The 14,648-nt window shown below is 47.4% G+C and overlaps 4 protein-coding genes across 5 annotated transcripts; 2 read left to right on the forward strand and 2 right to left on the reverse strand.

Annotated features, from left to right (window-relative positions):
- Positions 1–84: 84 nt before the first annotated feature.
- Positions 85–2,770, reverse strand: LOC108027031 (major facilitator superfamily domain-containing protein 10). The gene is made up of 6 exons (XM_017098228.3): positions 2,167–2,770; positions 1,326–1,667; positions 1,198–1,271; positions 732–907; positions 369–674; positions 85–311 (listed from the first exon to the last, which is right to left on the reverse strand). Exons 1-6 carry the CDS (start codon positions 2,599–2,601, stop codon positions 220–222), a joined length of 1,425 nt encoding a protein of 474 aa, XP_016953717.1. The 5' UTR covers positions 2,602–2,770; the 3' UTR covers positions 85–219.
- A 573-nt stretch (positions 2,771–3,343) lies between these two features.
- On the forward strand, positions 3,344–6,362 carry LOC108027332 (exocyst complex component 6). The gene is made up of 3 exons (XM_017098744.3): positions 3,344–3,507; positions 3,570–4,687; positions 4,744–6,362. Exons 1-3 carry the CDS (start codon positions 3,432–3,434, stop codon positions 5,848–5,850), a joined length of 2,301 nt encoding a protein of 766 aa, XP_016954233.1. The 5' UTR covers positions 3,344–3,431; the 3' UTR covers positions 5,851–6,362.
- LOC108027333 (TBC1 domain family member 22B) lies at positions 6,256–9,272 on the reverse strand. Of its 2 annotated transcripts, none has more exons than XM_050888795.1 (6): positions 8,841–9,272; positions 8,581–8,776; positions 7,765–8,023; positions 7,176–7,707; positions 6,589–6,812; positions 6,256–6,521 (listed from the first exon to the last, which is right to left on the reverse strand). In XM_050888795.1, the coding sequence occupies exons 1-6, from the start codon at positions 9,187–9,189 to the stop codon at positions 6,387–6,389; spliced, it is 1,695 nt and encodes a 564-aa protein (XP_050744752.1). In that variant the 5' UTR covers positions 9,190–9,272; the 3' UTR covers positions 6,256–6,386. The 2 variants fall into 2 exon arrangements, with proteins under 2 accessions (XP_050744752.1, XP_016954234.1); XM_017098745.3 differs by having other exon boundaries at positions 7,765–7,933; positions 8,841–9,268.
- A 1,487-nt stretch (positions 9,273–10,759) lies between these two features.
- On the forward strand, positions 10,760–14,360 carry LOC108027379 (uncharacterized). The gene is made up of 6 exons (XM_017098810.3): positions 10,760–11,022; positions 11,094–11,277; positions 11,339–12,683; positions 12,817–13,021; positions 13,080–13,252; positions 13,309–14,360. Exons 1-6 carry the CDS (start codon positions 10,899–10,901, stop codon positions 14,197–14,199), a joined length of 2,922 nt encoding a protein of 973 aa, XP_016954299.1. The 5' UTR covers positions 10,760–10,898; the 3' UTR covers positions 14,200–14,360.
- Positions 14,361–14,648: the final 288 nt, after the last annotated feature.

Below are 14,648 nucleotides of genomic sequence, written 5' to 3' on the forward strand. Positions count from 1 at the left end.
CTCAATTTTGAGGGATTTTTTAATTTAAGTACAATAGAGGCGATGCTCCCTGCAACATCCAATCTTAAATATAATACAAACCTGTTTATAAAACAGAGTATAAAAGTGTTTATTTTAATATAAAATACTTGTTGTACAAAAACAATAAATTAAGTATAATGTGCAGCTAATACTTGCGTTGATCTCTAGAGTTATTAATAAACTTTCTTCTTATTGCACTTAAATGCGAGCGCGTTGCAAGGCGAAAGCTGGATAAATGAGTAGCAGTCCGCCGGCTATATAGGTGATCCTTGAGCCCACGCACCAGAAAGCTGTAAGGATTTATCAGATCAGAAGAGGTGAATCATACGAAAACAATATCCACCTACCAATGCAGCCCACCACGGGGCCCAAGGCACGAGCCAGAGCTCCCAGGGAGCGGAATATGCCTAATACCGAGCCCTTCTGGTCATCGTTTCCGTACTTGGATACCAGCGTGGTGAGACAGGTGACGGCGAAGGCGGTGGAGATGGCGAAGAGCGTCATGCCGGCGTAGAGCATTCTACTGCCCTCGGCCAGGCCGACTAATACAAAGGCAGGTACAATCAGGTAGAGGCTGAAGATGGCATAGCCCTTGATCTTGGCCTCGGGCAAGCGGCGGACCACCGATCCCTGCAGCAAAGTCATTATAACACCTGCAAAACAACACACCCTTTGATTTGAGATGGCAAAATATTATATAATTGTCATACCTGTGGTTAAGAACATCTTGGCCTGATCCATGGAAGTGTAGCCAAACTTGTGGTACATCAGAAATGTGACGGTGAACTCCAAGCCGGAGTACAGAAAGAGGTACAAGAAGTATATCACACCTATGGATCGCAAGGCCTCGAGATCCTTCTTGGGAACATTTTTGATGGCAGCAAATCTGGCAGTACGCGAGTTATGTTGAAATTAGATTGGACAATTAGGCATAATCGTAGATAATATTCAAGCTAACTGGCCACCCTTCCCTGTAACTGCTTTTAATCAGAAGCATTACCAGCGTTTCCCAACTGATAAGGGAATCTAACAATCATGTCTGGGTACACGGCACGATAATTGTAACCACCAAACCAGTCGGCCAGGTCCGGTTGGCTTGCAGTTCCCAGCGAGTGACGATTTCATTTTGATCACACGACAGGTTTTCGCGATATGCTAATTGAAACAATGATTTACCTAAATATGGCCGAGAAGTTGAGCAATTGCAGGCCGTATGACAGGGCAGATGAGATCTCCTTAACACGCTTCTCCTGCGAAAATAGAAAACAATGTATATGGGTTACTTTGGGCTTAAGTTAACAAACCTTTGGCAAAGTCTCTCGGAGGCAGCAAGCCAGAACCAGGAGATCTCCAACGGCCAGGCCAAAAGCCAGCAGCGAGGGCAGCACAAACCAGGCGCCGCCACTTTTATCCGAGAATATGGCGAACAGGGCTCCAATCATGGGTCCCACAATGAAGCCCAGCGAGAAGGCCACGCCCACCAGGGCCATGCCCCGTCCGCGGGTCTTGACGCTGGACACATCCGTGATGACGGACATGCACAGCGATATGTTGCCCTTGCTGATGCCGCCCACAAAGCGGGCCAGGACGAACAGGGCAAAGTTGCTGGAGCAGGCCCAGATCAGATAGGACAGCGCAATGCCAGACTGGGGAGGGGAAAAGAGATGTACATTATTATGAGAAAATTGAAATTCCCCTCTGAAGGTTCTCTTGAAGGGGTTTCAGATAAGCCTTAGTATTTATATGGCATATATTATGTTTGGGTTCGGATAAGACATGCAATTTTGAAGTATTTATGCTTTACTTTGGATGGGAAGATCCCTAAAATGTTGAATTTCCTATACAAGGTTTTAGTTCCGATAAGAAAATGAATTTAATAATATTTTTACTCTGTGTGGGTTCGGATAAAACAAACAACTTAGTAGCATTAATATTTGGTTTTTGTTCTGATAAGACCTACATATTGAGCATTCTGATAAGTCTACTACAAATGTAGGTAGTAAGAATATAGTATTAGAGTAAAATAAACATCTAAGTATATTTCAATAAAAATTGTATGTAAGGACAGCTCTCCTTGGAACTTGACGCAGTTTAGAAGACATATTCAGATTAGTTTGATAAACTCATAGAACAATGATTGCTTACCGCACAGACCAGCAGGACGGGCTTGCGGCCGTAGTAATCCGAGAGTCCTCCGACGATGGGACTGGCCACGAACTGCAGGAAGCTGAACATGGAGCCGAGGAAGCCCCCAAACAGCACTGATATGTAGCGCTCCGGGGCGCCCAGGAGCTGCTGGAACCAGCGCACCCGATCCGTGAGCACGGCATAGAGCCCGGAGCTATCATTCTGGCGGTAATACTCCAACAGCGAGGGCAGCAGCGGGAGAATGATGGTGAAGGCCAGCAAGTCGAAGAGTAGCGACACGAAAATGATGTATATCATGGGGTCACTCCTCTCCGCGTTTCCCCTCTGTGATGGTTCCTTCTCCGGCTTGTTGTTGTTGTGGCCGCTGGCTTGGGGCTCCTTTTCCCTCTCCACTTCGAGGGTTCCATTGTGGCGACTCCGTAGGGCGGCCATTGTATCGTACTTTGGGTGTTGGGTGTTGACTGCTGCCGTGGTTGCGTGCGTGTACGGGTCTCACTGAAACATAACTGTGGCAACGCAACTTCACTCCCCCGACAGCTTTTGGCCCTCTCAAGAAGCGAATGGCTGCGGAAACCAAAGCCGCCAGCCAAAGTGAAAGTTGAAAAAGCAACAGCTGACGGCAGGCTGCCTGCACGATCAGACTTGCACTGCAACCTGTTGCTTGAACGTGCACGACGGCAAGGGGGTGTGATTATTTGAAAATGGGCGCCAATTACACTACTTTGAAAAGTAATGGTTACTGCTTTCATTTTATTTGGTTATTTAATAAGTCGGTGCAATGAAACTATTTGAAATTGCTTTAATCCAAATTCGACGATTTTTCAATTTAGGAGACACATTTTTGCTTAAAGGAATATTTATTGTTTTGCATTAAAGAAATGTATGAAAATAAAAAAGAAATATTAAAAATAAATACAATTTTGCATGGTTCGGAGTGTATAAGTTAACAAATTTGATATTTGTCTGCTCTCGTGCAGAAGATGGTGAAGCATTGCGACACTGCAAGGAGCCTTAAACTAATTTTTAACATAATTAAAAAATTCCTTTGAACATTTTGTTTATTTTTATTTTGCAGGTCTTTTTTAAATTGCTCCCGTTTTTCGCGGCTTGACGGTAAGACCATGCTAGGTACATTGCTGGTGACCTTCAAAACTTTCGGTCACACTGCAAATAATAAGATTTTTAGACTAGTGAAACTCTTAGCCGATCTAAGTGGTAGATTCCTATAACTCCTACAAATCTAGGCAAAAAACGGTCTTAAGATGTCCAAGGTGACCGTGCAAGACATAGAGGCGGTGGATGACTACTGGGGACCCACATTCCGCTCGATTCTAGAAGGTGACTAGCCCATAATGACCATTCCCCAACTTTGTTTACGCCCATTGCCATTTTCCCTTCAGGAAACAACACCAAGCAGATCGGCGACCAGCTGGAGCAGCGGATTCGCAGCCACGACAAGGAGATCGAGCGGATATGCAATCTGTACTACCAGGGCTTCATCGATTCCATCCACGAGCTGCTGCAGGTGCGGACGCAGGCCCAGGAGCTGCACAAAGAGGTGCACTCGCTGGACACCTCCCTTCGCCAGATCAGCGCCTCCCTCATCCAGCAGGGCAACGATCTGGTGCGGGCCCGTCAGATCGAGTCCAACCTGGCCAGCGCCATCGAGGCCCTCAAGTCCTGCCTGCCCGCACTGGAGTGCTACATGAAGTTCACGCAGCAGGCCAAGAATAAGCAGTACTACCAGGCGCTGAGAACTCTGGAGACCCTGGAGACGGAGCACTTGACGCGGCTCAAGACGCACAACTACCGCTTCGCCACCCAGATGCAGATACAGATCCCGATCATTAAGGAGAACATTCGTCGGTCGTCCGCATTGGATTTCCGGGAGTTCCTCGAGAACATCCGGAAGTTCTCGCCGCGCATCGGCGAACTGGCCATTACTCACACGAAGCAGCTCCAGAAGCGGGACATCAACGCCATCATCGCCGAGCACATGCAGCAGGTGAACGGAGGTGGGGCGAGCGGAGCAGGTGCCGGGGGAGATGATGACGGCGCCAATGTTAGTGCCCAGGACCTCATAGACTTCTCGCCCATCTACCGCTGCCTGCACATCTACATGGTGCTGGGGCAGCGCGAGTACTTCGAGAAGGACTACCGCCAGCAGCGCAGGGATCAGGCCAAACTGGTGCTCCAGCCGCCGCCCAACATGCACGACAATTTGGAGGCCTACAAGACCTACATTTGCGCCATCGTGGGCTTCTTTGTGGTCGAGGATCACGTGAAAAACACGGCAGGCGACGTGGTGACCAGCAGTTATCTGGAAGATCTGTGGTCCAATTCGCTGACCAAGTTTGTAAACGAGATCAGCATGAGCTCTTCGTCCTGCACTGATCCCAATATATTGCTGCGCATCAAGAACCTAATTATGCTGTCTATCAACACCTTCAAGTGCTACGGCTACACAGTGAGCATCCTCTGGGAATTGCTGCACAACATGCGGGATCATTATAATGAGGTGAGCTAAAAATATTCCGTACTTAAAACCCCAACTTACCCTCCTCTTATTGACAGGTTTTATTGCAACGCTGGGTGCATGTCTTCCGCGAAATCCTTGACAAGGAACAGTTCCTGCCCATGGTTGTGCAGAACGTGGAGGAGTACGAAGGCATCATCGAGCGATTCCCCTTCCACTCGGAACAGCTGGAAAACGCTCCTTTTCCAAAGAAGTTCCCCTTTTCGCGCATGGTGCCAGAGGTGTACCACCAGGCCAAGGAGTTCATGTACGCCTGCATGAAGTTCGCCGAGGAACTGACCCTTTCGCCCAACGAGGTGGCGGCCATGGTGCGCAAGGCAGCCAACCTGCTGCTGACCAGGAGTTTTAGCGGTTGTCTTTCGGTGGTGTTCCGCCAGCCGAGCATCACGCTAACCCAGCTCATCCAGATAATTATTGACACACAGTACTTGGAAAAAGCGGGACCATTCTTGGATGAGTTTGTCTGCCACATGACGAACACGGAGAGGAGTGTGTCGCAAACACCTTCGGCCATGTTCCATGTAGCTCGACAGGATGCAGAGAAACAAGTGGGAGTGCGCATCTGCTCAAAGATCGACGAATTCTTTGAACTGAGTGCCTACGATTGGCTGCTGGTGGAACCGCCTGGCATCGCCTCCGCCTTTATTACGGACATGATCTCGTATTTAAAGAGCACCTTTGACAGCTTTTCTTTCAAGCTGCCCCATATCGCACAGGCTGCCTGCCGGCGAACCTTCGAACACATTGCGGAGAAGATCTACTCAATCATGTACGACGAGGACGTGAAGCAGATTTCAACCGGGGCGCTAACGCAAATCAACCTCGATCTAATGCAGTGCGAGTTCTTCGCGGCTTCGGAACCTGTGCCAGGCCTGAGGGAGGGAGAACTGAGCAAGTACTTCCTGCGCAACCGACAGCTGCTGGACTTGCTCATCCTAGAGGAGTGGAGCACGTATTTCCACGACTACGGAAAGCAGGAGAACCGCTACCACCTGGTGCAGCCGCAGTCCATCATTGTGATTCTGGAGAAGATCCGCGAGGCGGACAAGAAGCCCATTTTCTCGCTGGTGCGAAAGAACGACAAAAAGAAGTTGTTGGAGACGGTGCTCAAACAGCTGAGGCACATTGCCGATAGACAACAATAGGATAAGATGGTTGTTAGTTAGGGCTTAAAGCAATGATTCATTATTACCCGCAGTAAAAGTTCGCTTTAAAGAATCTAGTTTACACTTTGCTTTGTCTAAATCCAAGAATTCCCACCATTGTGAACGTATAAACCTCAACTTAATGGCTTTTTCATCTTTATTATTTAGGCTATTTTGAGTTTTCACATGGAAAAAGTATTTAGTTCTCATTTACTTTTGATCCGATTTGTTTTTATAAAAGACAAATTTCAATTGAAACTGCTCTCGACCCGTTGAACGTGTAAAATTGTATTTCCAATTTTGATTCTTATGTACAATAAGCGCAGAATTTTAGCAATTGCCTCTACGTACGGATTGTTGATAAATACAAAACGAAAGCGACAAGGAAATGAAAACAAACGGAGATGAACGTCTAAATAACAAATTGTATATAATTATTAGATGTATGTATCGTACGTGTATTGTGTAGGTATATTCCGCAAATCGTATTAAACTAACTTTTAAGTTACGTATATGCGTTGTTTGTGTTGCTTTTGTCAACTCTTCGTCTCCAGATGCTTTGGCGCATCCGCATACGTGAACTTCAGGCGGAATGCCTCGGCCAGCAGAACGTTGATTTGGCGATCGGACCAGTTGTGTGTTGGCAGATTTTGTAGCAGCAACATTAGACCCTGTTTGGAGGCAAGCACATCATTGATCAGTAGATGTTTGGGGAGGTGAATCTTATATGCAACTTACCTGGAAATCGTTCTGTTGCATCAGCTGCTCCTTCCAGTGCAGCAGGAAAGCCGCACACACGTACAAATGGAACAGGGCGAAGCCGTCGGACTCCGCCAGATATGTGTCCCACAGCCGGATGGTGCAGTGCAGCGGCAGCTCGCGTGTCAGCAGATTGTTCATCCAGCGAAATGAGAATTGCAAGTAGTCGACGCCATGCGCCTGTAGGTGACGGTGTAGATTCACTGAAAATTGAGAATTAAGTGTAATTATTATTATTCGGCAATTAAAGGTTGAAGGGTAATTATAGAAGCGCTTGCTCGCCCTATCTAGTAATCATTTTCATCAGGGCCGAGCACTTGCTGGTATACGTGTCATTGAATATTGACAAAAAATAATTGAAACGAAAGTATCAGTAAGTGAAGCAGGAAATGCAAATATGCCTATAAATATTTGAATGCCTAACCAGCTCTGTTAACAAGATGTGGCAACAAAAGGGCTCATATTAAATTAAGCTTTTATCTGCCTATAGCCTTTCCACGTATCTTATCACAAGATAAACATATCATTTAATGTAAAGACTTTTTGATGGGCGTCCATCTACTCACCGTCAATGCGTTGTATCAGATCCTTGAGTTGGTTAACCTTCTCCTGTATGCCCAGCTGGGCAAAAATGTAGTTATCCTGGATGCAGTCGAGAAACTTGGACAGACACCAAAAAGAGTCCGCTTCGATGATGTTACGAGTCTCCTCGGGCAGCGTGGACATGTCGTACTTCTCGAGATCCGTGTTCGGCGTCAGGGCCTCCTGCAGAAAGACGATGAAGAAGGGCGTGACCAGGTCGTTTATGCCCTGCACGTAGCCGGAGGCAGGATGGCGGATGGCCCAGATGAAGAGAATGCGTTCGAACATCTCCTGGACGAGCTGCTGCTGGAAGAGCGGAATCTGGGGATTCATGCGTGGCACATCGATGTGGATCTGGCGGTATGTGTCCTGCTGCGTCTCATCCTGGCTGTCCACCCGGAAGTAGTTGTGCCTTAGGTCCTGGTAGCCCTGCCGCTTGCTCTCCAGCACCGCCATCCTCCGTTCGCTTGAGGGCGGAAGGTATTTGGAAAGAAGTCGCCAGCTGACAGCGCGCATCTATGGTTAGAGTTAGGGATGTAGGGATTTTGAACAGAGTAATCGATTGCGTCTTACCTTTCGCGGCACGCCAGACCAACTGATCTTCTTGAGAGCCACCAGATCCAGTTGAGGCGAGTCTAGCACCACCTGAAACTTCTCAATTTTCGTCTCATACTCGCTGTCCTGGCAATTCGAACTGATCTTCTGCAGTTGCGGTCTTCCTGGATAGTTCCTCAATCGCGATCTGAAAACACAACCTCGATTACTAACCGCCGGGGGCTTGTTTTCTTGCGGTCTTGGTTCTGCGTCTGTTGACATGGCTCTGAGGGAAGGGCTGGGGAGTGGCTATCAGTTAAGGAAGTGTAATGATTCAGGAGCGGTAACCGAGCAATGCGGTTAACACTTGTTAAAACACGAGAAACAACAATGATGCGTTGGTAACACCTTCGGGAAAAAGAACATATATATTCCGGGATGACACAGAAAGCTATTTCAACCAATTTCGGATGGGATTAAACTGAAGAATTTTCAAACTTTTGTGGATAACGTTAATTTTAAGTGTAGTAATGTTTTGTTTTCCATCAACGTCTTGTATAAATATCATATCCTATATCATAAAACTACTACAATTCTTCGAAGCAATGTCTTTAAAATGATTATCCTATTAGAATCGTATTAATTAGAACCAATTATTTTGTAAAATCCATTTGATGTACGATTTTAATTGATTTTTATTAACCCTCTAAGATCTGCCCCCTACTTGGCTTGCACCACCAAGTCGCCAAGGTGGAATGCGGGTTTGCAACCGCTCCACCCCTGACTTGTTTGCACAACTGTGGTCGCTGGGTTCAACTTTCTTTTCGACTTCCCCGTTGAGTTGGCGCCGCTCACCTGTTCTCATTGCTGTCCGGCAGCGATCTGCGGTCTTCCTTTCCATCGTCCGTAGAGCTCCTGCTGGCCGGGATTGCTTCTGCACCACATTCGCTGGCCGTCCGGGAGGCGTTGTGGTTCTGGTTGCTCCGCGAGTGCGTCTCGATCACATTGAGCGCCACCGTCTGGGACACTTGCCGGGAAAAGCGAGCTGAATCTGTGAGGGCAATCAAAACGGGAAGGTGAGATGAGGGAAATCATCCTGCTGGTAGAGCCATTACCACTGCCGGCTCCAGCGGCCGCCGCCGCAGCCGCCTCCGTGCTGCTGATGATGCAGAACTCGTCGTCGCCCATGTCCCAGGCGTCGCTCACCGACTTCTGGTACTCGGTGAATGTGGACACCATGCCAGTTCCGGGGGCGGCGCCCCGTCCGCCCGCTACCCCAGCGCCCACGGACTTTTCGAGCTCCCGCTTGGGACTGGGTCGTCCGGGCACCCGACGTCCGCTGTTCTTCCAAAAGGTCGAGGAGTTCGCGCTGGGTGTCCCTGCTCCCGGTCCTCCTAGTGCTCCCGCTGCTGTGGAATCGGCTGTTTGGCTCTTTGCTGCTGCTTGCTCTACATTATTATCCATTATACGTCCCCTAAGTCCGATTCGATCAGCGTCATTATTTTATTTTGCATCAAAAACAGTGTGACCCTCGCCGCTTCGGCCGCTGTGACCGGACGACGTTATTTGGCAGTGATGCGAGCTCGGTGGGATCTGGGCCGTGACAGCTTCCCAATCCAGTGACAGGGACTACGCCGACACATTCAGTGGTAAAGATAATTCAAATTAAACGTATACAAATTTTTTAGTTTTTATTTGGTTTTTATTTTTCTTTGGTTTAAAATATTTAAAATATTTTCCCTGCGCCGGATAAACTTTGGAAACCTTTGACTTTGATTCGACGAATAAGGACAAAACTATGAGTACGTATGGTTCAATGGTTGATGTAGGGCTCAATTCCAACCCCGGTTATATTTTAATCGTATCATTCATTAGTCGTGACAAAATTCGTCAGATTGCTTCGGTCCCATTAACCATGCAAGGTCTTTTTATTTACTTTGGTTTATAATGCTATATTATTCAAGACAAGATGATAAAAAGTTTATAAGGTTTTATCAAAACATAGGGACCCTACCTTCTATTTGGATCTATTTTATGGCAAGAAGATAACTAGTCCGGCCAAGGCGTCCATCACTTCGCCGTCATTGAAAAAACTGTAAGAGCTGTAAGAGTTTACAATGACACTCGACTTTAAAGACGGTGTCACCAGACGGCTACCACCCCATCTCCCCCAGATCAATGGGATGAGAAAAACCTATCAATGATCGCTCAGGAAATGTAAATGAAACGATGGAAGACGCCTTGTAGGCTGGCCTGAAGAGCTTGGCTTGGGTTTCCGACTTACCAAACCTCTAATGGAACTCGGAAGATCGAATAGATTTCCGGTTATGGTGGCTAACTGCACAATCTTCTACTTTGCTCGCCAAAAAAAGAGTCTAGGGATGAAGTGTATCTTCTCACTCTCCCACGCTGAATTTAAGGACGATCAAGGCTGAATCTTCACGCCGCCAGCTCTGCATACAAAGACCCGAGTCATGGCCATCGAACTGGAACTAGTTATAAAAAATAAAAAACTCAAACTTTTTCAAAATACTTTTTTTTATGTGCCGAGTAGAAGGTAGTAAACAATTATTGGTAGCTAGACCAATATTTAAAGACTTTCATTTTTTATATTTTGTTCGAAGTACCTCAGCTCAAAAGAATTAAAATGCTTTAAGTATAGTTAGAATAGGATAAAGCATGAAAACTTGATGGATATTTAACAATGTGCCGAGTAGAAGGTAGTAAACGATTATTGGTAGCTAGACCAATATTTAAAGACTTTCATTTTTTATATTTTGTTCGAAGTACCTTAGCTCAAAAGAATTAAAATGCTTTAAGTATAGTTAGAATAGGATAAAGCATGAAAACTTGATGGATATTTAACAATATTGCATGTGTGTATATCTGAATGCAGATCCAGAAAAGGGAACTACAATTAGATGATGTAAATTTATAAAAAAAACATGACTACCGTGACTTATTTCCCGGGCTCAACTCGCCTACCTGACAACCCTACCGATTTGGTATTTCGTGGGCCCCCGCGCGCGGTCACTCCAAATACAAAACAAGTGTCTTTTTGGCGTGATAAGAACCCGCAATCAAACGATTTCATTATTCGGTGGTACAATTGCAAGCTCCAAACTATGCCATAGGCGAGTCGCTAGACAGGCAGTCAGTGTGGAACCAGCAAGATGCAGAAGCAAGAGGAGGTGCTGTCGCGCCTGCGCCCGATATTCGACATATTTTTGCGCGAGAACTTTTCCACTACCAACAATGTTTACTTTGAGAAGCTCCTCACGCACTTGCAGGCCAAGGGTAAGTTTCCCGACCGTACGCGGCATGCTATCTAACTTATAATCCCTTTTTTGATTTTTATCTCTCGGCAGAGAATGCCTTCGTGCTGCAGGCCCCATTTGTGGCTGACTGGGTGGACAGGTGCATCACTGCGGTGACCGAGGACTCCAACAAGATCCACCCGAAGGTGGTGTCTTTCATGCTGAATCTTACCAGCTATCTGGCGAACAACGAGTGGATGATTGTGCGCCTGCGAGAGCTGGATATAGTGAACAGGTGGGTGGACGACTGTGGATACGAGATCCTTAATCCCTAACACTAAATCTTACCCTTTTAGAGCTGTTAAACTCCTGCAAAAGGAGAACAACTTCAGTCCTTCTATAAAGTTGGGTGGCATTCGCCTGATGAAGGCCATCACCGTGTACAGCATGGGCCTGGCCTTCCTGCGAATGCAGCGCATCTGGACCCTGCTTATCCAGTACTCCAACAACGATCACACCCTGTATGTGGTGCGGGAGGCCCGCCAGGTGCTATACAATATGTTGTACAAGTCCTGCGACAAGCTGCACGACAAGGCCGTCACTCTGGAGATCCTTACCGAGATCATGCAGCCGATCCACGACAATCTGTACAAGAACTCCGACAGCGAGGAGCGCATTCACGTCAAGGTGGACGACAACGAGCTGCTGCACAAGATCTCCGCCACCCTGGACCTGCTCTCCTACATCCTGCAGCAGACTATGGTGCTTGAGGAGCGGACCAGTCTGATTGCCCTGCTCAGGGACTATCATGACTTTGAGATAACCATTTGGAAGCTGATCGATATGACCCACAACCCGTACTTTATTGAGAAGATCTTCACCACGCTGAGCAGCTATAACTTTGCCCTGCTGCTGCACGAAAAGTTGCTGAATCCGGACGCCACCGAGCCCCCGGAGGAGTTCACCGAGTTCGGGTTGGCGTTCTTCAATCTCATGAAATTCTTCATTACCCGCAAAGATGGGGTGAGCTTTGTGAAGTTGGCGGAGCTCAACCACGTGCTGTGGAAGAAGCTAGGACCTCGGGCACCCAAGGAGATTGTCATCCAGCAAGAGCGCGTAACGTTCGAAAACCAGCTAATCTGCTTTCACATGCTGCCCCTGCTCTTCTCCATGAAGTATGCCCAAAAGATCGCTGACGAGGAGAACAAGGTGGAGCTATTTGACGCCTATGTTGTGAAATTGCTGGAGATTTCCTGCGAACAGACTCTGCGACTTTGTTACACCATGCGAGATACCTTCTTTACGGCGGACGGCATGGCGGTGGGTCTGGTGACAGCAGGGCTGGCCAACAAATGCATTCACAGCCTGCTGGCCCTGGAGAACGTTCTTGACCGGGAGCAGGCGGTTACAGTGTGTCAGGCATTGCTCTACGTACTCCGCGAGGCAGTGGCCCTGAGTGTTATTACGGACAACGCCCAGGATGACTGCCACAGCGTGAGCAGCGCGGGCAGCTCGTACCTGGAAATGTATCCGCGGGGAACCGAGAAGGTCGTTAACGATCCCAAGGTTCTGCACTCAGTCATGGTGGGTCTGCGCACCCTAATCGAACGCTTCAAGATCACTTGGAAGGAGTCGGTGGAGACCATTGGTCTTGTCAATTGTCTGGCCTTTGTCCTGGAGAACACAAACATGGATGCCAGGGTGAGTTCTGACAGTTCCATTTCCAAACTATAGCTTTTGGTTGTGCATTTGCACTTTGAACTTGACCTTAGTCCTTTAATCAAATACAAAAACAAATTGGACTCGAATTATTGAATTTATTCTCTATTTTTAGTGCACTGTCCAGGCGCTGAAGCTCGTCCAGCTGGCTGTGGAGCACTTCCTTTCTCCGAACATGGCTCTGTTGGTGGACAACTTGCAGGGCTCCGCGTTGGTTTGCTTGGGTCCCATTATCGTGAAGCGAATGCACGACACGATGTGGGAGGTGCGTGACACAACTTTGGAGCTCACCACCTCTATAGCCAGTATCTCCCGCATCAGTGAGCATGTTATTATTATCACGCATTGACTACCTTTAATGACCCAATTTTTCTATAGAGTTTCCCGCCTTTCAACGGTTTCTGATCGACTCGAAGATACCGCCTATAGTCTACGAAATGGCCAAAAATGATTCGGAAGTCTACGTCAGAGCCTCGGCCTTCAAATGTCTTTCCCAAATGGTCTCCATTAACCTACTGTGGGAAAACGGCCTAAGCCAACTGGATCTAGTGGTTTGTAACTCGATTATAACCCTATTTATAAACCTAACCCCTTTTAACCCCCTCAGGACCACCTTTTGTATGTGATGTACCGGGAGAACGATGATATTGTGCGAGCAGAGGCCGTCATCACGCTGATGAAGATCTACGAGCACCGCAAGATCCACGAGAAGTACCGGAACACGCTCTTCTCAACCCTCAACTACTGCGTGATCGGGGATCACCACACGGAGGTGAAACTGAACGCCCTGAATTTCTGGCGCCGAGAGTTCTACCGACAGTTCACCAACCAGGGTATGATCGATGGCTCCTTTCCCACTGTGACCTTTTCAAAGGAGCAGAAGAAGATCGTCACGCTCACGGAAAAAGAGATCCAGACCAGCATTGCCAAAGTATTTGGGGGAGTGCAGAAGTACGGGTATTTTGGCATCCTTCTCAAGTGCCTTCGGGAGGAGACTTCGATGGAGGTGCTTGAGTTCCTCATTAAGGGCGTCAGGATAATGACGGAAAAGTTCGAGCGCTACAAGGGCATAATGGACGAGATCGAGATGAGGTCGCCGCTCCTGGATAGCGATCGATCGACATTCAGTTTCCCTGCCCAACCGCAGCCAACTCCAGTTCCGGAAGCACCAGTCAATCCCAGCGAGGCGGACGAAGTAATCGAGTCCATACTGAACTCGCAAGATGCCCAGCTTTTGGAGAAAGCGTTTGAGACCCAGATGAAGATAAACGACGAGGGAGGAACAGCTGAAAATCGGCACATCGATGAGTTCTACTACAAGCAGTTCGCGATGCCGCTGAGGCAGTTCTTCGAGGAACTGAAGACCATCGACACGGACCAGTTGCTCAAGCAGCACCAGGAGTGGTTCGAGTGCAAGGAGAATTTCACCTCCCTGCTGGACGATATCCTCGGGGCGTTAAAGCGCGACGACGAGAACATGATTTCGGACTGTTACTAATTCCGGGCTAAGCCGATTGCAAGTCAAACCCCCTGTGAAGTAAGCTTAAAGTGTTTTTGCTTGAAATAGAAAATATTTTTGATAACTATGTTAGTGTTGCACACGAAATGAGATTTAATTCCGCCGCCGCAGACGAAAAATAAAGAAAGATAATAAAAGAAGAGGAAGGGAGTGGTAATAAAAAGTAGGCAAAGGTCATAGGATCTAACTGATTAAAAAATTAGTTAAAAATTGAGAATCATATTTTTCAAAACTTGGGCTGGGCACACTTTTCCGGTTTGTTTTGGTTTTGTGTTAGTGGTGGCATATGTCGATTTCAATACCATCGACATGCAACCGATATATCGCTAGAAAGGTAATTGTCACTGTTAAATTTTAACAGCGCTGTTAGGATGCATCGAAATCTAACAGAGTCAGAGGCAACGGCGCCGCTGCCTTTAACAGCACTG

This window comes from Drosophila biarmipes, chromosome 3R, assembly GCF_025231255.1.
Source record: "Drosophila biarmipes strain raj3 chromosome 3R, RU_DBia_V1.1, whole genome shotgun sequence".
Lineage (NCBI taxonomy): Eukaryota > Metazoa > Arthropoda > Insecta > Diptera > Drosophilidae > Drosophila > Drosophila biarmipes.